Raw genomic sequence first — 27,391 nt, forward strand, 5'->3', positions numbered from 1 at the left:
ACACTGCTAAAACTGCCAGACAGTGAAGTAACACACACCACATACAATTTTTTTTATCATTTTGTTTTATTGGAAGCAAGTTGTGTGTGATCATCAGTTCACTACAAAAAGGGTTTCAACTCTTCCATCACCATCAACTACACATGGCAAGTTCAGAACTATGAGGCAAATCAGAATAAAAACTTTATACAGTATAAACCACCCAGTTTTAAAAAATAAAACTGTTAAAAAAGAAACGTTGAAAGCACTGAACCGAAACGAGATCAGCGATGACGGGTAAGAGATGGACTTGTGATCTCCAGCGATGAGTGTGAAACGCAGGTTTGGCTCTCGTCCACTGGCTGTCGGAGTGCAGGTGCACATTAAACCAGAGTCAGTGGTTCAGTGAGCCGAGACACACGGGTGGGTTCGGGTTCAGTTGTCCTTTGTGATGTTCAGGTGCGCGTGTGTGTGTGTGTGGGTCAGCTCATCGGATCCTCTTCTGCTGTCGCGCTCGATAGATGTCGTGGATGGGAGGTGCGATGGATCCTTTGTCGTCCTCTTCATCTGAATCCGCGTTAGGCCTTTTCAAGGACTTGTTTGCAACAGCGTGGTTTTCCACAGGCCCGTTTCCTTCGCTGGTCATGTCCAACTGTTTCCCAGTGATCAACTCTACAGCAGCATCTACAGCTAGAGAGAGAGAGAGAGAGAGAGAGAGAGAGAGAGAGAGAGAGAGAGAGAGAGAGAGAGAGAGAGAGAGAGAGAGAGAGAGAGAGAGAGAGAGAGAGAGAGAGAGAGAGAGAGAGAGAGAGAGAGAGAGAGAGAGAGAGAGAGAGAGAGAGAGAGAGAGAGAGAGAGAGAGAGAGTGGAATTAGTGCATAATCATTATAGTTGACAACGGTATCTCATAAAACTACAAGAACATGTACGTGGCATATTTCACCCAAAAACATGTTTTGCATCATTATATTATTTGAGGCATGTGTGACAATTCAGCGCCCCCACCTCATTATTTTAATGCCAAACAATTATATTAATTATGCAGTTACATATCTAGCATGGTAGCTTTTATGTCGATTTTAATTACAAAAATGATTTTATAATAACTACTGTAATTTTCACTTTAATAAATGAATGAGAATCTATCAAAAATACTGAGAATTATAATTATTATATTCATGACAATTAAGCCACTCCATTCTCATTCCCATACTGCAAAAATACAGTATATAAACAATGTGTCTGGATGAATAACATAAAACCTCTCAACAATGTGTCATATTTCATGAAATGTTTAATTCCAAAAAAATTATACTACTTGTACAATGAAATATCTATCATAGTAGTTTTTAAAATGTACTGGCCTTTATGTTGATTTTAATTACAAAAAATATATTTATTATATTAGCTTTACCATAATTTTTACTTAAAGTACAAAAAGTCCACAATTAGTACATTTAACTTAATTTAATGAGAGGGTTACGTGAGCCAAACACTTTTGTTTTCATTTTTATTTTATTTAGTTTTGGCTTGTTTATAGTTATATAATAGTTATTTATAGTTATTTTTAATATTATTATATATAATATATATTTAATACTATTATATATAACTATATAAGAGTTATTTATAGTTATTTTTTTATTATTGTTCCGTTCTGAATATTAAATTTAAAGGATTTGTTGTGGAATATTTTGAGTGTATCATAAAATTAGAATAATTCTCTCGTTTTAGTGATTTCCTAGTTATTTTTTTTTTTTCATTGTTCTAATCAGGTCAGGCAAGTAAAATTCTCTGTCTTGTCCCTTAAATTTTACACACACACACACACACACACACACACACACACACACACACATATGGCTGGGGCCCTATATACACATACACATATATATATATATATATATATGGCTGGGGCCCTTAATCGCTGCTCGCAGCTATATTTTACATTTACATTTAAAAAAAAAATCATTTTCATGGCAATCAAGCCCTCCATTCCCATTATCATAATGCAAAAATACAGCATATTAAAAAAAGTATTTAAACATAAAAATATATAAAGTAGGGCCTATACACTACCGTTTAAGAAGGCTGGGGTTGGTAAGATTTATAGTAGTATATATAATTCCAAATGTAAAATGTTTATACCTCATAGTAATATTTATTGTACTGTTTAGGACAGCAGATGTATAATGTAATGTATGTTCATTCATCATTTATTTTAGTGTCATTGTGTCAATTAAATACTGAGTATTATTAATTAACAACATGACTCTTACTATAGGGTTCAGGTTTGATTTAGAGTTAATTGCTTGTAATTATGAATAATTTACTGTTTGTACTGTTTTTACTGCATGTAGTATGTACATGTAACTTGTACAACAAGGACACTGTAAAATAAAGTGTTACCAAAAACCAGCAGTGCATTACTGTAATGTTTACGCATTATGAATCACCATTGAACCGGTGTGAGGGTGTGACTTTAGAGAGCAGAGGATGACAGTAATGATATTCTGAGACACTTACTCTCTGGCAATACACATCTTCTGAGAGAATCCATCAGCTCATCTATCTGTACAAAGGGACCCTGAAAACAAAAACACACGCACACACACATGACGACACTGTCCTGTAAAATGATGCTACAGTTTGGCCTAAAGAGAAGACGAGGTGTTGAACTGACTGTAAAGCAGCTGGGAGGAGGCAGCATCTTCATGAGGATGACGGCAGTGGGCGGGACAGGAAACACTCCTCCAGGAACAGGATGTAGTCCAGGGGCTGTCAGGAGAACATGTCACCAAACTCAGCAATGCACAACAAGACCTCAGAGTACAACCGTATGCAACTGTACAACTGGGAATGCTTTATTGACATGATTTAGACCGGGGAGACTCAAAGTATCCAGCTTGGGGTTTTAATGTTCGGTGCACGTCGTGAGGTGTTGATGGAGTTGTACTCACGTGCCAAATGACGCGGCTGGAAAGGAACCATCTGGCTGGTGTCTGGTTTGGGGTACTCGGGTTTGCGGTCGGCCTCGTCTTTTTGCGCAGGAGTGGAAGGAGTGACCACCGCCTCCTGGATCAGTGCGTATTTGGCACGAGACACGTCCTGCAAATCAGATGATGGAGAATGTTCAGATGGTTGTTGTACAGCAAGTTAGTGATGTTTTTAAGGCCCCAATATACTTCAAGCAAAATCAAAGAACAAACTGGTGTGACGTCAATTTGAACAAATTCAGGCCAAAACGAAGTTCGCTTGGAGTTTGTTTTTGTAGTACGAAACAGTTTGCCAAGGCAAACTTTCAGGAAAAGGTCACTCATACCCCTTTTCCACCCAAAAAGAACTGGTTCGGAACTGGTGCTGGTTCAACTTGCGAACCTTCTCAGAACCTGTTTGTTTTTCCACTGACTAGTGTTGGATTACATATTTTATTAAATGTTTAATTTAGTTTCCAATATAGACTGAGAAAGTTTAGCAGCGGTTATGATGAGTATATCAAGAGATTCTGGCCAGTCCTGTTGCTCTAAATGAGTCAATTCCTGAGACTTGTCCTTATGCATTTCCTGACCAGTAAGCTCAATGTACAGCTGTGCTTTTGTCTCTGTTATCATGTGAAGGTATGGGTGATACAGTCAGGCTGATTGGATTAGCACACGAATGATTCACTGAGAATCTCACCTTTTGTTCTGCAAATGGCTTTCGGACCCAAATGGCTCTTGGAGCCTTATGCTGATTAAATTAGGATTGGCCAGACCCTCACAGTCTGGTGTTACCTTAACCTGTATACTCATTTACATGCTTTGTTTGAATTTGTCTCCACCTTCAAAAGTCCCTCCTCCTAAAATGCCTATAAGACACCATGTAAATTTATATACTTTAGATCATGTTGGAAGTACTGCAGCCACGTACAGCGGAGTTCTCAATAAAGAATAACTTCCGTTGAACGCGATCCCAACTGTCTCCTGGTCTCTGCTTTGAAGAAAGAAAACTTTACAACACTAGAGAGCCCAGCGAACGACGTCGTTACGTCACTGTGTACGTTGCCATACGTCTTAGCTTTCGCCAACTTCAAGCATAACAATTACAATGGCGGACTACATCGCCTTTCTTCAAATGTTTCTCCTGGCTTTGCGATCCCATATTGGGGTCAGAAGAAGACGTTTAAAACACATTTGTGCTGCTCGTCTGGATTACTATAGACGGAGGTTACGTTCGAGAAGTTCGACAGTAACCCCGCCCCCCGACGTAAGCATGACGTGGTAAAAGAACGGTTGTAGTCCAGCAAAGAGTTGGTGCCGCTTTGGAACCAAATTTCCTGGCCGAGAACCGGTTCTTTGGCTGTCGAAACACAAAGAACTGGTTCGCAAACAGGCACTGGCTCTGAACCGGCACTAGCACTGCCTTGGTGGAAAAGGAGTATCAGGCCAGTAACCACCTTCGAACTATCATCGGTCCGTGGTGATTATGTAATAGGCTGGTGTTGCTCTGTGACTCCGCCTTCTTTGACATGGAAATCTTCTGTTCAGTCCGTCGAGGTCAGATGTGAGTGAAAACATGAACACACTGGAGAACTGCTTTGAAGTAGAAACTGAAGTTGTAATTTCTAACAGAAAGCGACACTGACATCGTTTTTTCATGTTAAATACTGTAAAGCTGCAATCTATTGTATAACGTGCTATATAAATAAACATGGCGTGACTTGACTCTAGAGCTGGTGCGAACATTTACATCGCTGATCAGATGCTTCCTCAACTGCTGTTTTCTCACCACTGTTATTCTGTCCTGCGTTTATGGTTATTAAAGGGGTGGTTCAGGATTTTCGACATCGGACCTCATTTTCAAGTGAGCCTGGTTGTTATTCATCAGTGGAGACAGTTTTCAAAAAAATTCATCCAGTCCTTACTTTTGGATAGTTCGCCTATACTAGGATAGCGCGAGTCAACGGTGCACGTTAGCCTGCCATTAAAAACAGTTTTACCCACTCCACAGTACACCAAAAGCAAATAAATTATAACGCCAGACTATCGATGTAAATGTCTGTTGAGAGAATACACTTGCGTGATTGTTATGTGGACCGGCTCTCTCGGTTTCCTAGGTAACCAAATATAACTCCGCCGCTGCTGTAGACTGCTTATAAATACAGGGAACAAATTATAACTAATGCAATGTGATGAAAGGGTAGTTTGATTTCTAACATTATTCTCTCAACAGACATTTACATCGATAGTCTGGCGTTATAATTTATTTGCTTTTGGTGTACTGTGGAGTGGGTAAAACTGTTTTAATGGCAGGCTAACGTGCACCGTTGACTCGCGCTAGCCTAGCATAGGCGAACTATCCAAAAGTAAGGACTGGATGAATTTTTTTGAAAACTGTCTCCACTGATGAATAACAACCAGGCTCACTTGAAAATGAGGTCCGATGTCCAAAATCCTGAACCACCCCTTTAAGAGGAAAGCATGCAGCACATATTTACATAGCGGGATTTACATAGTGGGCGGGATGTTAAATACTGCTGAAAAAGGTATTTCAAACTCTTAAACGAAGAACGAAAATAAAGTAAATCGGGGCCTTTACAATGACAGTGAATTAAAATGACTACGCTTCCCATCGTACCTTGTAACCAAGGGCTTTGAGCTCACAGGGGGAGCAGGGGTACAAATCCATGAACTTGTATCTGTCCACCAGTAGAGCCGTCTCCTTTCCCTCATATTCATCTTTAAAGGCCATGAAACGCCTTCGCTCCACCTTCAGGATACTGGCTAAATCCCCGATGTTGCTCTCAAAGGCCAAGAAGCGCGCCCAGATTTCCCTGTTACACAAAACCACATGTAAATGTGCAAGAATTAATTGCCACTTTTGCCTTGATGACATTTCGAAAAAGAAAGTTAACATATATACATCAGAAGAGATTGTTTAGCAAATATTTAGTATATGTATTCAGTCATAAGACAAAAAAAAAAAAAACTTTTGTAAGACATAAACATCCACATCATATTTTTAAGTCCAACAAAGATTATTCCTATTTAATCTAATTATTTCATATCAACACAACCCCTTCCAATCTGATCGTAATTTCATTTGAATCAAGCTCATATCGGATCGATTAAGTGAGGCTTTTCAATCCGATTTTGCCATCAGTCAGTTTACTAAAAGATGATTTGGTTGCATGCAAATTAGTGCAAACATTAAATGCTAAAGGGATAGTTCACCCAAAAATGAATATTCTGTCATTAATTACTCACCCTCATGTTGTTCCAAACCTGTAAGACTTTCGTTCCCAAGCCTAGATTCAATTTGTTCATCATATAAAGTGATCGAGTCTCTTCAAAAAATATTTAGACTAAACCGCTCAATTAATATGTATTATTTTTACAATCTCTTTATGAACTTTTTGAGGCGTCAAAGTGTCAGTTGGGTAGCTGTCAATGGAGGGACAGAAAGCTCTCAAATTTGATCAAAAACATCTTAATTTATGTTTCGAAGATGAACGAAAGACTTCTGGGTTTGGAACGTCATGAGGATGAGTAATTAATGACAGACTTTTCATTTATGGGTGAACTAACCCTTTAATAAATGATTGTTAATCCAGGGTTAAAATAACACAGACTTTAACCATTTTAAAGTGTGAAAAGCCCAGCAGATAGTTATGAATATTTAAGAGCAAATTCAAAGAAATAGCTGGTTTATTTGCATAAAATAAAAGATCAATAAAATCCCACTAACCCAGATTTCTCAGGGGAAAGACTGCCGGACGTCAGGACTCTCTCAAACAGGACTCTGGTGTTGTTGTCCTCTATGATGGAGGGAAGAGCAAACAGCTCAATAATTCATTGTCATTTTTGAAAACTCATTCCTGGCCAGGCTTTTTACCCTTTTTTTTCTCTTCCTTTTTTGGTAATGGCCTAGCAACAAGATAAACACGACCGATGTTTACTGCAAGGCAAACACTGTCTCCTAGCTATCTACTTCATAAAGCAGACGGATGGATTGTTTGGTCTGATAAGCACTCCTGAGCCAGATATCATCCTGTGTGTGTGGGTGTGGGTGTGTGTGGGTGTGTGTGTAAATAAACAGCCATCTCGAGGACATATCAATGATACGCAATCTCACAATACTTTGGCTGAAATGGTTTTCCCTACAGTGTTTCACCTAACAGAAATTGCACTGATTGTTTGGCATCAGATTAAAAGGATATTGTGAATTCACCAAACGTGTGGATGATGAGAATCGAATTGTATTCTTACCGTTCAGGTGAGAGAGGTAATCAATGTACGCCAAAATGTACTCAGGAATGTCACCGTATTTCTTCAGTCCAAGCTCAAATATCTTAAAGGCCACAGATTTGTCCTGTCGTCGAGGGAACAGTCATTCAGATAGTCGGTTTTGTGTGTCTGGATATTTATTTGATTTAAAAGGCAATTTCTGAATTAAGTCATTATGATGTTTGAGGGGCAATACGTAAAATAAAAACACAGGTGGTGTAACAAATGTGAAGGTCTCATTATGAAAAAAGGTTCATTTTTAATCATCAATTAGCCTTTGATTGAATAAGGTAAAAATAATAAAGAATACAAATGGCATTGTCTGGTTAATTTTTTTTCTTTAAAATAATAGACACTGAATTAGTTTTGTGTTTAAAATATTACTAATATTTCAGTGGGGTGTAACAAATCCAGGATGCTCTCTTGTTGTCAATTAACAAAAACCATAAAATATAAAAAAAAATTGTTTAACTTGGTCATACCACCTGACATTTTCAGTCATGAAATCAAACCTTTGGTAAACAACAAAAAAAATTGATTTTCTTTCTTTCTTTTTTTTTTTTTATTAAAAATTTACACTGTTAATGGTATTCAATGTTGTCATTGACCCCAAAACATATGTATTTCATATTTACACTGCCTGACATTTTTTTAGTCATGATATCGAACAGCAGTGGGGGGAAAAAAGTACATCATGAATACCTTTAAGGTTATTGGCCACTGACCACAAAATATATGCATTTCATATATACAATTTTTTTGTCAAAGAAATTGATACTTTTTTTCAGCAAGGATGCATTAATCAAAAGTCACAGTAAAGACATTTAATCATGCAATTTACAAAGGCTTTCCATTTCAAATGCGGTTCTTTTGATCTTTCTATTCAAAGAATCCTGAAAAAGTCCCACCCAAAATATGCATCACAGTTTCCACAAAAACATGAAGCAGCAATGGTTGAAATGCTGAAAATTGAGAACCGGTGTCTATCTAATAGACGAGTGGTGTTGGTGTTACCTTGCTGCAGTAGTATTCCATCAGAGCAGCAGTGACGTACACATGATGCCGAGTGCGAAGATCCTCTCTGGCCTTCTTAAAGATGGAGCGACCGGACTTAATGCCTTCAGCTCTTCTGGCGAATTTCATGTACTGTATATAGACCTGAACGATTCAAAAACGTCAAAGGGTCAGTCTCATTCATGCTTGACTACACAATGTTATATTACAGGCATCCCACATATTTGTGAATATTAATACATTTCCCAGATATGATCAGTGGAGAGGAATTTAAACATTCATTACAAAAAAAATCTTGAATCACTCAGAAATCTATGGAAGCTTGTTTCTGCCACGTAATAAAACAATTTAAAAGATAATTGTGACTTTTTATCTCTCAATATATCTCACAATTCTGACTTTTTCAGAATTGCGTGATATAAACTCGCAAATACCTTTTTATTCAGTGGCAGAAATTGAAATCAGAGAGGTTTTATTATACAGCATAACTTTATTATTGCCATTTTTCCATGACAGTGGAAACCCTAGCATTTGTCCCCAAAGAGGGCTGGACTTACCAAAGTAGGGTCGATATCTTCAATCCCCAGGAGACGGTTGTATATACTATGAACCTTCTCATGCTTCATGCGACTCTGCGAATCAAGCACAGAGCAATACTGTGAATGGTCAAATATTGAATTGTCAGGATTTTTCTGACAATTTGAAATGAATTGAAATAAAGGCCCGATCAACCACTTCGAGCATGATTTGTAAATGTCGCGCCCCTTCCCAACACACTTCTAACTAACTCAACCAGGCCTCGCCCCTTTTTTTGCGCATGTCTTGGGCAGGAATTATTTAAATGAGGAATATTGTGACGTGTACAAAAACTCTACAATCGAGTAGACTCCAAACTTCCTTTGGAGTTACTTTGTTCTTTGCAGACCTTTTTCATGTTCAAACACAACTAAACACACTAAAGAATGTTGAACATGTAAAAAACAAAAAATAATAGGACCGGTATAACATATGGCATAATCAGTACTAAAAAACTTGCCCATCCTGAATGACCCAATAACCTATGCAGATAAATGCAATCAAAAGAGAGGTCATTCACGTATAGAAGACTTAAAGGTAGAGTAGCAAAACAGCCTGTTCAACCGTGAGGTGAGACAACAGAAAATGGGTGGAAAATTGACATAAATCTAAAATTCTGACTCTTTTTGGTGCAAGAGGACTTGACTAACAAAAACAGACCTCATTGAAGGCCTTCAAATGCATCAAAAGTGAAGATTATGGCCCTTTTTTTAAAGGTTCCCAATAGCTCAGGTCATCCTGATACCTCTTATCAGGTACACTTCGTATAGATTACCTCTTCATAGTCTGCAAAAGAGAAATACAGCAACATGTTCTTCTTGAGCAGAGTTCCTATGGCGCGCTCGTAGATGTTCGCCGCCTCATCACTGAACAGCTTGGCATTGTTCATGTCCTGAATGAGGCGATCATGAATGAAAGAGAGAGATCATGGAATGTGCATCAATTGCATGTTAATATGACACCTAAATACAACCAAAGAAAAAAACATTTCAAATGTAAGCACACAAGCACCGGCACTAAAACTGTTTTATTTAAACTGATGTGCAAACCAACCCCTTTTTCTGCCAGCAGTTTGCTGGACTGTTCCAGGTACTGGGCCGCCTCGTACCAGATGTCAGGGTGATGCCCGAGAACCAGAAGGCACTGCTCAAAGGCGAACATCACTGCAAGTGACAAACAATATAGTTAGATACAGAAAATGGCTTGATTTAACAACATATAACATTAGACATCGTCCTCCAGCATTCAGCCTGTGACTAAACTATGCTCAATATTTTAGAATGAATTTCACAATGTACTTCAGTACTTCATTTATATCTATTTATCAGTACTTTTAAATATGAATAATTGAACAATTTTTTTGTATGACAGCCTGGCCAAAACTCATGTCTGCACAATTTGGCATGTTTCATTGCGTTATCACAAATAAACCAATTGACTCCAAGCACTATGGAAGCTTGTTTCCGCCACTGAATAATAAATAAATAATAGCGACTTTTTATCTCACAATTCTGACTTTTTTTCTCACAATTGCGATGTATCAAGTCAGAATTGTGACTTTTTTTCTCAGAATTGCGAGATATGAAGTCAGAATTGCGAGAAATAAAGTCGCAATTCTGAGAAATAAAGTCGCAATTGTGATATATAAAGTCAGAATTGCATGATATAAAGTCGCAATTGCGTGTTATAAAGTCAGAATTGTGAGATATAAACTATTCTGAGGTAAAAAAAAAAAAGTCTATTTTTTTCCCCTTAGAATTGGACTTTATATCTCACAATTGCGCGTTTATATCTCACAATTCTGAGAAAAGATGTCAGAATTGCGAGATATAAACTCACAATTATGTGTTATAAAGTCAGAATTGCGTGATATAAAGTTGCAATTGCAAGAAAAAAAGTCAGAATTCTGACTTTATATCTCTCAATTCTGACTTTATATCTCTCAATTCTGACTTTATATCTCGCAATTCTGACTTTATATCTCGCAATTCTGACTTTATAACACGCAATTGCGACTTTATTTCACGCAATTCTGACTTTATATCTCGCAATTCTGACTTTAAACTCGCGTAAACTCGCAATTGTGAGATAAAAAGGTCGCAATTATTATTATTTATTTATTATTCAGTGGCGGAAACAAGCTACCATAAAGCACAACTATGCAATACGCTTATAAAATCTTTAAATTAACAATATTTAAAAAAGGGTGAAGAATAAAGGCCAGACATCACTTTTGGCCACTACTGTATATTGTATGCCACTTTATCCGCATACATAGTACACTCACATAAAGCGATATATAATATATAGCAAATCTCAACTGCCTGATATTTATTTTGTTGTAAATGTAAACTATTATCAACCAGCTCTTTATATAAAGTTTGATATATTAAGTGTGTATATACTCACATTGGGCGATATACTGTATACTATAGCAAATCTCAACTGCTTGATTGCTTGTATCATCTCAAAATGTAAACTATATTATAGTCCGGCTCTAATCTGCTAAAGGCATGAAGATATTAGGATATTATAAAACATAACATCATGATTTTCTGTAAAGCTGCTTTGAAACAATATATACTGTGAAAAACTTTAGACAAATAACTGTGACTGGACTACAGGACTGAAACAGCAGTTGGTCGATTACCAGAACCTGCTGCTCATTAGTTATGAATCTACCTCTCTTGGTGATGAGAGTCTGGTCTTCGGTGCGCAGTGGGTTGCTCTTCTCCCATTGGATGTATTTCTTCCACATCTCCACCTGCTGGGCCTCCTGTGGGGAGTTCTGGGGCGGCACCGAGGGGGCGTTCCGGTCCAAACCCTTCATCACAGTCTCATATTCCTGAAAGGGATTAAAATCACACCGTCAGGATACAGTGGGAACCGAGAGGAAAGTGACGAGAAGTCGTCGAAAGTGTTCTTGACTTAAAAAGTGTTTTCGACATCAGATAAAATAAGGCTACGTCTACACTAATCCGGATACATATAAAAACGCATCCATTTCTTTAAATTTTGGCCTTCTGTACACAACGAGACTGCATTTTTGTCCTGCGAAATTTTTTTTTTAGCTTTTTGTTGTAATGTGGACTGTGAAAAAGGAGGTATTGGGAGCGACCAATAGAAACAGAGTTTTCATTCTGGTGCTTAGAAACCACCCAATGAAGCGCAGCTTCACTTGAATTCAGAACTTTTCAACTTTCACAACAAAGCAAAGTGTCAAACAATGACAGCAGAACCGACAGCAAATTTGTGTGTGTGATGAAACTGAACAAAGACAAAAAGATTTACTCGCACTGATTAGAAGTTTGCTACTAATTTTTTTTTTTATTAAAACAGCTTTAAGAAGACTTTATATGCAATTGTTACGTCCTTAGGGACGTTTATAGTGTTTTTGGTGTGTTTTTGTGTTTCTCCTTTTGGTCTCTTGTCTCTCTCTCTCTTTCACTTTCTTAGGCATCGCTGATTGGCTGTTTTGCCTGTCAGTCATTCGTAATGAGTTGAGTGGGTGTGCCATGTGAGGCGGGATCCTCATCATTCTGATGCTTGACACCTGGAGAAGCCCTACTTAAGGAACATGCTACTGCGAGCGAGCAGAGAGACTTTTTGTTTGGTTCTGTATTATGATGTGTTTGTTTTCTGTTTGCTTGATTTAGTTTTGTTAAGTAGCTTATGTATTGTCATGTAGGCCTAACTTGTGCCTTGTTTTTGATTGCCCCAAAAACTTCTTATTGGTGACCTATGAAAGAGTTAAACAGTTTTGCAAAGCCGGGTTAAGCAGAAAGGAGGAGAGGGGTAAGACCGTCACGTGATATACATTTACACACTTAGCTAAATTTCTGTATATATACACTAGGTTAGGGATTTGTGCCACCCTCTGTATTTTTGTTATTAGTTAGAGTAGTTTAGTTACGACGTCTCGGACATCGAAGACTTTTTCTTTGATCTTTATTTTTTCTAGTTTAGGATTAGAGGTAAATGGGTTAGCTAGTTCCTTTTTGATTATATAAATTTTGTTTGTTTGGCACAATCCTGTTTTCCCTTTTTGCTCCTTCCGTTTTTGTTGTTTTGAATGTAAAATGTTAATTACTTTATCTTTAATTAAATCAATCTTTATTTCATTTTGTTGTGTCTCTCTCGTTCTCATATCATTCAGTGATCAATGGTGACAGGTGTTGTTGAATTGGTTTTATGTTCCCCTTCTAAACGTACCTAGACGTTAAAGAGTTAAAGAAGGGTCGTAACATATGGGGGCTCGTCCGGGATCCAAGTGAATTAATATCTAAACATGAATTAACGATCCTGAGTAATAAATAACCAGTTCATGACACCATCTCTTGTATCACTGGGTGTGTTGAGAATTCGTATGCGCGTTTGTACAGCGTCAGGATGTTTATTTTGGAAAGGTTTCTGGAAAATTCCTCGCTAGAAGAATTAGATAGTTGTAGGAAGGATGATTTGGTAATGATAGCCAGTCATTTTGAGCTTTCAGTAAACAAGCAGTCTCTTAAAAAGGACATCAAGTCTGTGGTATATAATCGGTTAGTAGACTTAAGGTCCGTTTGGCCCGTTTGCAACTTGAATCACAGGAGAAGGTGCAGGCTCGGCAGGCGGAGATGGATTTGAAATTACAAGTTCGTAAACTTGAGATCGAGGCGGAGAGGCAGGTAAAAATGCGACAGCTGGAGCTTGACGCAATGCGAATTGTGGGGGGTTCCGCTGCGCGACCAGATCTCCCTCGAGTTGTTTCCGCTGCCACTGTTGACCGTTCTCCCATTGTAGTGCCTACTCCTACTGTTGCCCCAGCGTCCGCTTCATCCGTAGCAACAGAGTCATTCGATGTTGGTAAAAACATTACACTAGTGCCACATTTTCGTGAGACTGAGGTAGATTCCTACTTTAGTGCTTTTGAGCGCATTGCTATGTCTTTTCGTTGGCCAAAAGAGTGTTGGGCTTTGTTATTGCAATGTCGTTTAATGGGAAAAGCGTAGGAGGTTTTCTCTACTCTTTCCTTAGAGGATAGTTTGAATTATGACGCTGTAAAACTAGCAATTTTACGTGCCTACGAGTTAGTTCCAGAAGCATATAGACAGAAATTTAGAGGGCATAAGAAGAATTCTTCTCAAACATTTGTTGAGTTTTCCAGAGAGAAGGCTCTTCTCTTTGATAGATGGTGCAGTGCAACTAAGACTGATGATTTTAATTCCTTAAGAGAATTAATTCTGCTTGAGGAGTTTAAGGGATGTTTATCTGAACGTGTGGTCATCTATTTGAATGAACAGAAGGTTAGTTCGTTGATGCAAGCTGCTGTTTTGGCAGATGAGTTTATGCTCACTCATAAGGGTGTATTTTTCGTGACGCGCACTGACAAGAGCGTGACTGGTAGTCCGTCTCAAACTCAGGGTGTTCGGGAAAAGTCTAGTATGCTGAAGTCGAAAGAGCTAAGGGAGTGTTTTTATTGCCATAAACCCGGACATTTGATTGCTGATTGCCCGGTGCTTATACGTAAGCAGCAGTCTAAGAACCTGAAAAGTGTTGCATTAGTAAAGACTGTACCACCATCTGAACTGTCATGTTGTACTGGGGTATTTGACGCAAATTATAAACCTTTTGTTATGTCAGGATTTGTTTCGTTATCTGGAAAGGAAGAGGATCGCAGAGAAATCTGCATTCTCCGAGATACAGGGGCCATGCAATCAATTATGCTGTCTGATGTTTTACCGTTCTCTGATGAATCATTTTGTGGCTCAAACATTTTGATTCGTGGGATAGGAATTCAAGTAGTGTCTGTCCCTTTGCATAGTGTGCATTTGCAGTGTAACCTGGTTTCAGGTGTCATGCGCGTTGGAGTTCGTAGTTCACTCACTGTAAAAGGAATTACACTCATCTTAGGAAACGATTTGGCTGGAGGCAAAGTTTTGCCAGCTCCAGAGGTGACTGATGTTCCGCATGTTTGTCCATTTGTTGATGTCATTAATTTGCACCCTGAAGTGTTTTCTGCTTGTGCAGTTACTCGCGCTCAGTCAGTTAAAACAGTGGACGAAGTTGGTTTGGCTGACTCACTGTTGGGATCTGCACTAGCGGATGACGGACCCTCTGAAACTAAGGTACATGTGGAAAATGTTTCTAAGCTGAAAAATTCAGAGAATTTGCTAGAAAGTGTTAATTCGTTAGATCTGCAAGTTACTCGTTCTCAGATCGTCAGACCTGCATCAGTCTTTGGAACGTTGCAGGTCCATTGCAAACCCCGAACGGCATACGCAAGAATTCAAAGAGGCCAAAAGGGGTTGAGAAAGCCGTCTTGTGCCTGTCTTCTTCCGCCATGGCCACCTGATGATAGCCGCTTGCTAAATCAATTGTTGAGAAGTAACACGCCCCCTGCAGAGCATCAAAGCTCTCATCGATCCGAGGTAAGGGAAATGCGTCTTTTTTTGTTTTCTGATTTAGTTTACGGTAATCTACACATAGCCTGATACTGCCATCTGCTTTACATACCAGCACGATTGGTGATGCATAGGCACTATTACTATCTTGTATGACTCCTTTCCTTACCAGTTGTGAGATGTGATTCTTCACTTCTTTATACTGATTAGGAGGAATTCGACGATAGGGCTGTGTGACGGGCTCATTGTCAGTTAAGTGGATTTCATGTTTGATCTTGTCTGTGTAACCTAGGTCTTCATCCTCTAAGGCAAAGATATCGATGTATTTTGTCAACAATGACCTGAGCTGAGCTTGCTCATACTCGCTTCCTCCTACATCAATCTTATCCAAGATAACCTGCACACGATCTCGGTCTTGTCCATCCTTCATATTTAAAGTCACCTGTTCAAGGTCAGCCGAGATTCGTTGAAATTTTACTTCACACCGCTGCGGGCTGTCCACAGACTCCACCTTTGACAGGATACCCAGACGGGTCCTAGATTTCGGGAGAAACTGCATAGTGCTTGTGATCTTGCGCGTACCTTCTTGAAAAATGCACAGTCAGAGATGAAGGATCGATTTGACAGACATGCTGTTGCGCGGTCTTTTCAGCCTGGTGACAAAGTGGTGGTATTATTACCGATACCAGGGTCTGCATTGTCTGCTGGATTTACTGGTCCGTATAACATAGTTAGAAAACTTAGCGATACGGATTATGTTATATGCACTCCTGAAAGAAGGCGCAAGACACGTGTTTGCCACATTAACATGCTTAAAGCATATCATGATCGTGACGAATGTGGACCTGTTAAACCAGTCACTGACAGTGCAGCTGTGTTGATAACGTCTAAAGTTTCTTCTGTTGTAGGAGGTGACCTGAATGAAGATGAGGATGGACTGGTATTGAGAAATACTCCACAACAATGTAGTAAGCTGGATAATTCCACTATTCTGTCCAATTTGTCTTCTCATTTATCTTCTCTACCTGATGAGCAAAGGAATGATGTGGTAGCTCTCATCACATCATTTCCCGTTCTATTTTCTGATGTCCCGTCCGAGACTGGGGTGTTACAGCACGATATTGACGTTCGAGATGCTAAACCGATAAAACAACACCCTTATCGAGTTAACGAGATTAAGAGATCTGCTATGAAGACAGAAACTGACTATTTATTGGAGAATGATTTAGCTCGTCATAGTTATAGTCCGTGGAGCTCCCCATGTCTTCTTGTTAAGAAACCTGATGGTTCTTTCCGCTTTTGTACGGATTACCGAAAAGTCAATGCTGTCACCGTGCCTGATTGTTATCCGCTCCCTAGAATGGAGGATTGTGTCGACAGTATCGGTTCTGCTAGATTCGTTAGCAAACTTGACTTGCTTAAAGGCTATTGGCAGGTACCATTAACCCCGCGTGCATCCGACATATCTGCATTTGTAACTCCGGATTGTTTTCTACAATATCAGATTATGGCCTTCGGGTTACGAAACGCACCTGCCACATTCCAGCGATTGATCCAAATCGTACTCGCTGGGGTACCAAATTGTAAGGCATATTTGGATGACTTGGTGATCTTTTCTAATGACTGGAAAGAGCATTTGTCTTTGTTGCACACTGTATTTGAACGTTTAGAACATGCGTCTTTAACACTTAACCTCGCTAAGTGCGTGTTCGGTCAAGCCACTGTGACCTATTTAGGAAAACATGTAGGAAATGGACAAGTAAAGCTGGTAGATGAAAAAGTTGCAGCTATTACTAAGTTTCCTGTACCTGTTACACAGCGAGAGTTAAGACGATTTTTGGGTATGATTGGTTACTACCGAAGTTTTTGTAAGAATTTTGCTACGGTAGTAACCCCTCTTACTAACCTCCTCAGCCCTAAGCAGACTTTTGTATGGATGAAAGAGTGTCAGGTGGCATTTGAGAACGCTAAGGCTTTGTTGTGTTCCAGTCCAGTCCTGGCGGCTCCACAATTTAATTGTGCATTTAAGTTAGAGGTCGACGCGAGCGCAGTAGGTGCTGGAGCAGTCCTGATTCAGGAGGGTAAGGATGGTGTGAACCATCCACTTTGGTTTTTTTTTCTCGGAAATTCAATAAACATCAAGCAAACTATTCTACCATCGAGAAGGAAACCCTAGCTTTACTACTAGCTTTACAGTTCTTTGAAGTCTATTTGGGTTCTTCTAATTTGCCTACAATTGTGTTCACTGATCATCATCCCCCTTGTGTTTTTGTCTCGCATGTATAATGCAAACCAACGATTGATGCGTTGGGCTTTGTTTGTGCAGAATTATCACTTGGAAATTCATCACAAGAAGGGTTCTGAGAACATCCTTGCTGATACTCTTTCTAGAGCTTGAATTTAGGTATGTGGGTACCTTAGTGTTTTGGCTTAGGCCATATGTTAGTGTTTATTTATTTTTGTATCAAACTATGAGTTTGATTTTCAAATGTGGGGGTGTTACGTCCTTAGGGACGTTTATAGTGTTTTTGGTGTGTTTTTGTGTTTCTCCTTTTGGTCTCTTGTCTCTCTCTCTCTTTCACTTTCTTAGGCATCGCTGATTGGCTGTTTTGCCTGTCAGTCATTCGTAATGAGTTGAGTGGGTGTGCCATGTGAGGCGGGATCCGCCTTTTATTTTTTAATTACAATATAATTATTTTTGCTCTCAAACACAGTGTGTTTGATTGAATAAAAAGACACAAAAGTAACTCCATAAAAACACTGATGCACATTTACTGTACCGATAGATATCCGTTTATATTGGTATGACCCTACTATGTGCAATTAACTTTCACACAGTCTTGCTGAAGATAACATTACTTTGTTCAATCTTTATATTACATTTCTGCAAAGATGACAGAAAATTTGCTGTCAATTTGCGTCAAAACATGGGCAATTGTGTTTTAGACCATACAGTTTCAGTGTGGACAAGAGACTTCTGGAAAATGCTTGAACACTAGTGTGGGTGGAGAGCGCTTTGAAATGAAAATGCCATTTTCAAAGAAATCTGGATTGGTGTAGATGTACTCACCTTGGCTACTCTCCTGGCATTCATGTAGTCTCTGCTCCGGTCTTCAATCATCTTTTTAGCCAAGTGCACATTTATGCCCTTTATAATGGAACAAAAGCAATTTATGACAAACATAAATAGTACATACACATTATAACCAAAAGCATTTCTAGCTCTGATCACAACCAATTAAGCAATAGAAATTCCAGTTCAATGTTGAAGAGAGGTTTCTCATAACAAATCTGAATTATTGCTGTTTACAATGTCAGCGTCACATTATATGCACCATTTAAAACAACAACTGTTGATCAATGTGCTGCACATATAGCTTAAAACACAAAAATATGACAACTAACAAAAAACAGAACAGATAATATGACTGCATTTATTTGAAAGAAATGGCAAACAGATAAAACTTAAGTTTTGATTTAAAATCATCTAAAGTTGTGGCAATTATAACACTAACTGGCAGACTACGCCACAGTTTTGCCGCCATTACTGTGACTACTGCCACTACCAAACCAGTGCCCTGAATCAGAATAACATCATCATCCTCCACATACTCACCTCTTCATATTTGCTGTAGTCCCTCCAGAGCTGCTCGATGTTAATCATGGGGTTGACACAACCCCTCTGGTACACGCGTCTGACGGCTGTGATTCGCTGGTTCTCAGCGTACGACCCCACGGCCTCTCTAGATGACACATACAGAGAGCTCGTCAAACGCCTTTCCTCCAAATATGAACTTCTTTAAATGACCGTGAAATGGGTTTTGAGAATACAAACGGTGTACTTACACTCCTTTGAGGAAATTGATGTAATCCACCCAAATCTAAGAGAAGAGTTTTAAGTTAATGTTTATGATGCCATAGGACAACAAACCAGGATTAATAAGGACCGTCAAACCCTCACCTGATAGGACATAATCTCCATCCCAATCTTATCCAAAGCAAAGTCATAAGCTTGTGCCATCTTTTCCCTGTCAAAGAACAGCACATTTAAAGTCGGTTTCTAACTATATGAAATATACAACTCACAATTTCCTGTATTCAAAATTTGTTGTGACGTCAAAGTGACACTATTAAATTTTAATTTCCATAATTTTTCTATAATTAAATGTTATTATATGCAATAGGTCTAGAAGTCTGAGAAAACTATGCATTCGTCTAATTGAATTTATATTAGGAAAAATTATTATGTCATCAGTATTACAGAACAAAGTTTAAGTGAAAAATGAACAATTTTATAATTTGGTATATCCCTCCACTATAATAATAATAATAAAACCTGAAAATCATGTTACCCATAACTATTTGAGGATGTTTCAAAGAGTATCTTGTGCTTCAATTGAAGCTGAAAACTGGACATGACGATTTGCAAGGTCATTGTCACAAATTTGATTAGTCACCTAGAAATAAGGCAGAATCTGAAATATTACTTATTTATATTAAAGTTTATTTTTATAATCTAAAACCATTTCTTTCTAGATTTAAATCAAGGACCAAAACTCTCCATTTTATAATTAGATTTTAAACCCCAGACTGAATTGTGGTCTTTGAACCCATTGTGTAGGGAATATAAACCCCCCTTCTCTCTAGATATTGCCATTATTGATATTGCTATAGATATAAGGCATTGAAAAAGGCAGTCGATCGCTATAAAGCCATGGAAACACAATCATCTCACATACTTATAGCTGGGCAGTTTTCCTTTGGTTTCCCGGACGTATGAGAGGTAGCACTTCCACAGGTCAATGTGCAGAACCTTCATTAAGCACCTCTGAAATAACTGAGCAAGAGATTGAACAGTGAACAAACCCATCTGATGCACAAGACAGCACATTAAACTACAGTACAGCACTGACTCATGCACACACACACACAACACTGTGACCGTAGCATTGCACAGATCATGATGGCGGTTAATACAAAACATATCAGTCAACAAATTCTAGATTACGCTCAAATTTACTGATGTTATAATTCTGCATCAATTTTTGGCAGATAATCTGTGATCATCAGATTACAATACCATGGTATTTTGACATAACACTGAATGATTAACATTCACATTTACATGGTAATTTAAGGTATCACGTCGACATCCTGTACTTTCTCGGTTTCAGAAATAAAAGGGTCACGTGAGATATCAAGCGACTCAATATTGACCCTGTATGGCTGATGTTTTGTTGCCAAACTGCATTAACAGTGAATTGCTCTCTGAAAGGGGATCTAACAAACTCAGATAATGCATCCTCCATCATGAAGAATCAAATCTGGGATTTTTATCCCTCGTGTTTTATTGTCTGATTGCCTGTTTTCTGGATTCGGGAAAGCAAACAGGATATCTCTAGTGAAGCAGGGTGTTATTTTATTTCACTTCACCATCTTCGTGTTTGCTCTCCCTGAGCTTTTGAGTGGTGAACTAGATAAAGCTCAGCTTTTATGGACTTACACCTATGGATGTGTCCATCACAATCATTTCATACAACCAATAAATTCAAAATGTGGCTTCCATGCGATAACAAATGCTTACCTTTTCAACCTTGTCATAGTTTTTAGCCTTGATCTGTGGACACATTTGAAAACCAATATTATTTAAAAAATAATAATTATTGTCAGTATCAAGACTAAGTTGCTCCACACGCATGCACACACAACCCTTTTAAGGTCAACGATGTGACATTCACACAACTCTGCATAATATAGTGTGTTTCATGACTGTCCTCCTCCATTAACTGCATGCGAGTCTGCATACAGTCACAAGATTCACCACAGCTAGTTTGAAGAATGACTCATTTCATGTGCGTATGAATGGGCCACAAAGCTGCAAATGGTGTGATGGATATTTCCCCAGTTTCACAGACTGGACTTAAGCCTAGTCTCAGACTAAATGCTTTTAACTGGAAGCAACTTGCACTGACGAATCTTAAAATATGCCAGTGCCATTGCTTTGTCTCAAGATGCACACCTGTATTGTTTTTTTCCAAGGCGTTTTTATAAAAGCTACTTAATCTAAGCCATGTCTATGAAACCAGGCCATTATGTATGAGTAAATGTATTGCTTTTTGGAGTGTAACCCTGGAAAAGATTTAAGATTTAACATCCCTGCGGGGTTGCATCTGAAGGTTTTACAAAGCTAATATTTTTATGAAGTAGTTGTGGAAAAGTAAAAACAACATCAAAAATGAAACATTACACCCAGACATTTAAAACACAGGTTTACTTAAAATTAATTCTCTTATTCACCAACTTCCTTTGAGAAACACAAAAATGTGTTTAGCAGAAGTTGCTATTTTGAGGGACATTGTGTAAGTGTGATGCAGTTAAAGATCACCATTTATTAATTTTTGCAGGAAAATCTAAACTTAAAATAAATATTTTGCTTTGAATAAGAGCCAGCAATAAACAACAATACCATTGCCAAAATGTGTATTAATAGAATAAAAAAAAACAACAAGAAACCAATTTCTCACCACTAAGTCAAACACAGAAATGAAACTTCAGAGCTCACCAGGTTTTTCTCTGCTGGTGCGCCACAAATATAAAAAATAACTACGTCCTGCATCTTTTTATACGCGTCAAACAATATAGCACTATGCCACCACAAAAAAAGAATAATGTACAATAGCACCATAACAGCTATAAACTCAAACACTTTACAGTGCAAAACATGTGTTGAATTTGTTTATAACCAATTTGAAGTGAAGCTCTTAAGTCGATCATTGGTCATTCTGGCAATTCCCATAAATCCTCTTTTATTACCCAGCTAGATAACATTACCTTGGGAACAGTAATCAGCACGATTTGCAACAAGTGTTCAATAAAAAACTAAATTTCAGATGTTAAAAAAAACATATGAAAGGATGCATGATTTAGTGCTGGACTGATAACCGGCCTAAACCTCGCACTGACCGAGTCATGCACTTGCAAATGTTTCAGTATTCTGATAAAATATTAATACAATTTGAGGCAACTGCACATCATGTATTCCAGAGGACAAAAAGCAGGTGAATGTGAAAATTCTCCCAAGTATTCAAAGATAGATAATCACTGGAGTCATTCAGTGGTTTTGAGATTGCTGGGATGCAAATGATGAGTAAATGTCTTAAGAGAAGAGCTCAAATGTATCTTGAGTAAGAAGAAATGGTTAGATTGAACAAGGGACAGTGATTAAATAATCCCATTTAAAAAGAAACAGATTAACCAGTATGTCATCAGGGATTGATGCATTTTCACTGATAACAATATAAGAGGTAAAGTCAGATTTGGTTGTGTTACTGAAATCAATTGTACTGCACTCTATGGTAGCACTTAAGCACACAAAGCCCTTTGTCCACTGAAAACAGCAGCAAAATATGACAACCTGCTAACATTACATAATATGACTATGCGTGCGTTGTTATCATTAAAGGGATTGTTTACTTAAATTAAAATTCTCATGATTGTCATACCAAACCTGTATGATTTACTTTCTTCTGTGGAACACACACAGACGAGAGATATTTTAAAGAACATTTAAATGCATACAATAAAAGTTAATGGTGACCAAAGCAACATTCACTTTCACTGTACAGATTTTTGTTTTCAAAAGGTCGTCTTTGTTCCTCTGAAAAAAACTCAAACAGGTTTGGAACGACATGAGGGTGACAGAACTCTCTCATTAAGGCCATTTCAGATTAGCTCTGTGGTTCTTTGTGACATTAAATCGGATTAATGTCACTGAGGTCAGCTGTGAGAGGTTGTTGGCAGTGTGTCTGTGCTCCAGGGCAAATGGTGATAGACTGACATACTTAACCAAACCACCCAACAGCTCCAAACGAAATCAAAACCCAGCATGACAGAGTGTGAAAAATACTGGCATTGAGGCAGAGTCGCCGTGGGACATGATCACTGTGGTACTGCCGTCTCCTTGCCTCGGACACACGCATGCACGCACACTCACTGACACAAGATTACAATGAATGCACATTACAACGACAAGCCAAACTTGTTAAAGTGCATTTTATTACGGTAGGGGTAAAAAAATTAAATAAAAAAAAACAGTTTTGACTAAGGGTTGAGAAGCTTGAACAAGAATTAAATAATGATTGGAAATGCTCAATCATACTCAAATCCAGAACCGGTGCATAAACACCTACAATTGATTGGTCCCTGATTTTTCCATTATACTATTTCGATTAAATATACTGAATCAAAATAAGTGATTTTTCAGACCCATTACACTTTTGGTTTAAAAAAAGGTTGATTAGCAAGAAATCACAACTGGGGATCTGAAAATAAATTATATTTAATACAAGCACAGCTCTCCTATTGATTTATCCATGGTGTGGTCTGTGTTTAGAGAGGAAATTATTTTTGCTGATTGCAGCTCCAATCCTAACTGACCCTTCAATAAGCTCCACTCTAATTGGTTAGTGTTTCTGAGTCCAGCTTTACAAAACATCCCACATAATTCAGTAAATGGAGTGATTATCAATAAAATGTGCTCAAAGTGGTAAAAGTGGATTGGAAAATTATTATTACTTGGGCTGAAATTGACATTCTCTCCACTTTTGGATGCAGTAACGATTAAAAATTGAAGACTGCAAATCAGATTTATGGCTACCTTTTTTCCCCAAGTGAAACTTAAAATGATAAATTGAAAGCAATTACCAATGTGAGTAAACAGAACAACTAGTAACTTTCTACAACATTCACAATAACACTGCAAACTCTTTTATTGATTACTCTGAAAATGACATCCAAGTTTAACATTATCTTGGAGCAAATCTGCTCTTACTGATATTATACATGTTCATTTGGGAATGAGGCCTGAGATATTTGGAAAGAGCAAATTTTTTCTAAAAATGGCCAAATTGCAAAGGCAGGATTGGTCAGTGATGTTATAAGGGCGGGGCTTAGCAAAGGGTCAACTGTAATGATCAATTAAGCAAATAAAGAGAGGAAAAAAAAAAAATTTTCACAACTACCCTCCACCAAAAAATTGTAAGAGTATATATATGAAAAAAAAAAAAAAAAAAAATCATAATTAGTTTTTTTAGCGATGTTGAATCATTTATACCCAGAAAATTATTTGTCAATATAATGGGCAAAAAAAAAAAAAAATTAGGAATATTAAAAAATAAGACCAAAAACCTAACCATTTAAGTGACTACACTTGTTAAGTTAGTTGAATGTAATGTGCATCTAAATGTTACTTGTAAGATACTTACCATTACAATCTGTCCCTAAACTGCACTCCTGCATATAAACATCTTATCATGTCCGTTTCATATTCACATTTAGAAAATAATCTAATAGTAAATCTAAAAGAATGTGAGCATGTGCTGCTTTGTGTGGTGCAAGTGTATACTTGTAAAATACCGTAACATTCGCCTCAGGATTTAGACAAACTACACTTAGTTGATGTGTGGACTACTGTGCATGCTGGACTACAACTGACATGTATAATATGGGATGATGAGGGACAAGAGAATTAGACGCTAGTATGGAGCAAATCTTGAATAATTAATTACAAACAAACCACAACAACCTCAAAGAAATGACACAGGAGGCAAGAAATTGACACAAGTAATAAAGGCTAAAGCACTCCAATACCATTAAAATTGTTTTAATGCTGTTGCAGATAAAACATGCAACAATATCACCTCATAAAACTGCAAAGTATAAGGAAAAGAATGACTTAAGAACCTCTAAATGATACAAGCTAGGAGTTTCCCTTCACGCCCTGCGATTATAGTGCATTGTTGGTGTTGTGTGAATATCACATTGTTGATCAAAATGGGGAGAAGCATTGTCATGCACAGATATGAAAATGTCATTAAATTAAAATAAAGTTTAACCTCAGCTTCAATGTATAGCTTCCAGAATCTGCCCGAACTGGGAAACTGGGCGACAAGTCGCTCATATGTCTTCCTTGCTTTGTCTATGGGTTGATTCTAAAAGAAGTAAAATTCATTTACATACAGAATCATAATGTACGTCCCAAAGACCGTTTACATGAAACAGCATCAGATTTGCCCTCCCGTCCCCCTCCCAAAACATGTTACCCCCGGGTAGAAAGGAATGCAACCCTGTGTCACTAAACCTGTGCTTCACGAATCAGTATGCTCCAAGCGTCGAGGTCATATGGATTTTCTTCCAACTTCTTCTCTGCTTTCTTCACCTTCTCTGGGATGTACTCTGCTGCCTGTTGAGGGGAAAAGAAACGACAAATGTGAAACCAGATTATCCTGAAACGTCGGTGCATCATCGACGCCAGCTCATTCTGGTGGGACACCCGGGAAATGCTAGTTCCCTTACATATTTTGGATATATAACCATAACCTGAACATCAATGGTTCTCAATCTAAAATAATTGTGCAGTGTAATTGAAATACAGCGGTTATTCTGTTGCGTTTCAAAAGTTGAAAGCTGCCTTCATAGACTGCATTTTGACCATAAAAACCAAGTCATCGTAATATACTAAAGGATAAGGAGTGTTGGCTTGAGAAAGCCTGACTGAGAGATAAGTAGTTTTAAAATCTTGAAACTATAAGGTTTAAATAGCTGTTAATTAGCTATAAGTTTGAATGTTTTTAAAAGGTAGCCTAGAATGTTGAACGTTTAAGGACTGACAGACAAAGTACTGTGTGGATGGTAGGGTGTTGCTAAGGGGTTACTAGGGTGGTTGCTACAGTGTTGCTAGGTGTTCTAATTGATTTCTAGTGCATTTGAGGATTCCGTTAGTGTAAGTCTATGGAGTTTTTCCCGAAGTTCTGGTAGCCAATTTCAGGAAAATCGTCCGATCGTTTAGAAAAGACGCATCAACCCGAGCCTGAAGGGCTTGTCCGAGTTTGGCGGTGTAGCTTTAAAGCTTTAGGAGACGTTGCAGTCAATTGGAAAGAAAATACATTTAAATAGAATAATAGTACGTTAGCTTTCACAATCCAAAATTATAAATCTGAATGTTGCTATAAACAATAGTAGAGGTAAAAATCAATGGCATCGTGGTGTGTCGAGGTTCAGTCATGCAATCGCCAGCACCTAAACAACAGCATTACGTCAACACTCGTCTATTCTACTACTCAAATGTTTCACGGATTTATTACAGCACTACAACCACTACACAAACACTCGACGCATACTGTGCGAGGCGTGTAATAAAGCTTTAAACATCGACAGCATCCAGCTTTAGGGGCGAACTCAACAGCTAACGTTAGGCCGCAAACACGAGCACTTGATTTCAAACACTCCACAATCCACATATGTCTTTACTTTACCTGGTCCGGTGGAGTTTCGGTGGACATGATGGATTATGAGTGCGATCCGAGCAAAGGAACGTCGACTGCTCTAATATCACAAATAACCGCAGACCGTGACTATTGCAGCATTGTTTATTTGTGCAGACTCTTTGTACGGCCGCTCACCGCGCACTAAAATGGCAGCAGCGTGAAGTGAACTAGCCGTTGAGCTACGCCCACCGGAAGCTACTCGTTTCAAAATAAAGGCCACTACAATAATAATAATAATAATAATAATAATAATAATAATAATAATAATATAATAATAATAATAATAATATAATAATAATAATAATAATAATAATAATAATAATAATAATAATACATGTACAGATTAAAATCAAAAGAAAAAATGATTGTATGTTCAGTGTAATTTAATCTTTACTTTTAATAGAATTTAGTGATGATGACCATGGGAAATATAATCACTAAACGTAGTGAAACTTTTAGATCAATTACATGTGTCATGTTTTAAATCAAATTTCATTGTAGTAGTAAGTCATTTTAACCCCTTAACTTTAACCCCACTTTTTGAGAATGAAAGTGAAAATGCACTATTCAAACTTAAATGGTTGTAATTCAAGAAATGTATTGGAATATAAACCTAAATTTTTGGTCTTGTTTTTAAAAAGACACTCAGCAGATTATTGCTGCTGAAGTGAAAGCACTTAAAAATGAAAGTTAGTTATGGAAGTTTATATTTACTGTAAATCAAATGTACTGTACTAAATGTATTTTTTATTTTTATTTTTTTTTATTGTTTTAAGAATGTTTTGTCTTAACATTTACATCCCTTTTAAAGAGCGTAACTAGTCGCTCCTTGTTAGCTGGGAAGAAGAAG

At 37.8% G+C, this 27,391-nt stretch overlaps 1 protein-coding gene across 1 annotated transcript; it reads right to left on the reverse strand.

The window, feature by feature from the left end:
- Positions 1-26,734, reverse strand: cstf3 (cleavage stimulation factor, 3' pre-RNA, subunit 3). Its single transcript, XM_079874396.1, has 21 exons — positions 26,530-26,734; positions 25,356-25,457; positions 25,111-25,206; positions 20,802-20,834; positions 19,957-20,054; positions 19,179-19,245; positions 19,064-19,098; positions 18,834-18,960; positions 18,288-18,365; positions 11,517-11,679; positions 9,888-9,997; positions 9,610-9,726; positions 8,816-8,890; positions 8,259-8,402; positions 7,227-7,329; positions 6,706-6,775; positions 5,596-5,791; positions 2,940-3,087; positions 2,663-2,757; positions 2,506-2,566; positions 1-669 (listed from the first exon to the last, which is right to left on the reverse strand). Exons 1-21 carry the CDS (start codon positions 26,554-26,556, stop codon positions 467-469), a joined length of 2,148 nt encoding a protein of 715 aa, XP_079730522.1. The 5' UTR covers positions 26,557-26,734; the 3' UTR covers positions 1-466.
- Positions 26,735-27,391: the final 657 nt, after the last annotated feature.

This window comes from Squalius cephalus, assembly GCF_949319135.1.
Source record: "Squalius cephalus genome assembly, chromosome: 6".
In the NCBI taxonomy this organism is placed as follows: Eukaryota; Metazoa; Chordata; class Actinopteri; order Cypriniformes; family Leuciscidae; genus Squalius; species Squalius cephalus.

What these genes read in the sequence shown, in the direction of transcription:
- cstf3 (XM_079874396.1), bottom strand. Translation starts at nt 26,556, where the DNA reads ATGTCCACCGAAACTCCACCGGACCAG. An exon ending in CCGAAACTCCACCGGACCAG is followed by an intron (nt 25,458 to 26,529) that starts GTAAAGTAAAGA and finishes TCCCCTCAACAG; the next exon opens with GCAGCAGAGTACATCCCAGA. An exon ending in TGGAATACTACTGCAGCAAG is followed by an intron (nt 7,330 to 8,258) that starts GTAACACCAACA and finishes CCTCGACGACAG; the next exon opens with GACAAATCTGTGGCCTTTAA.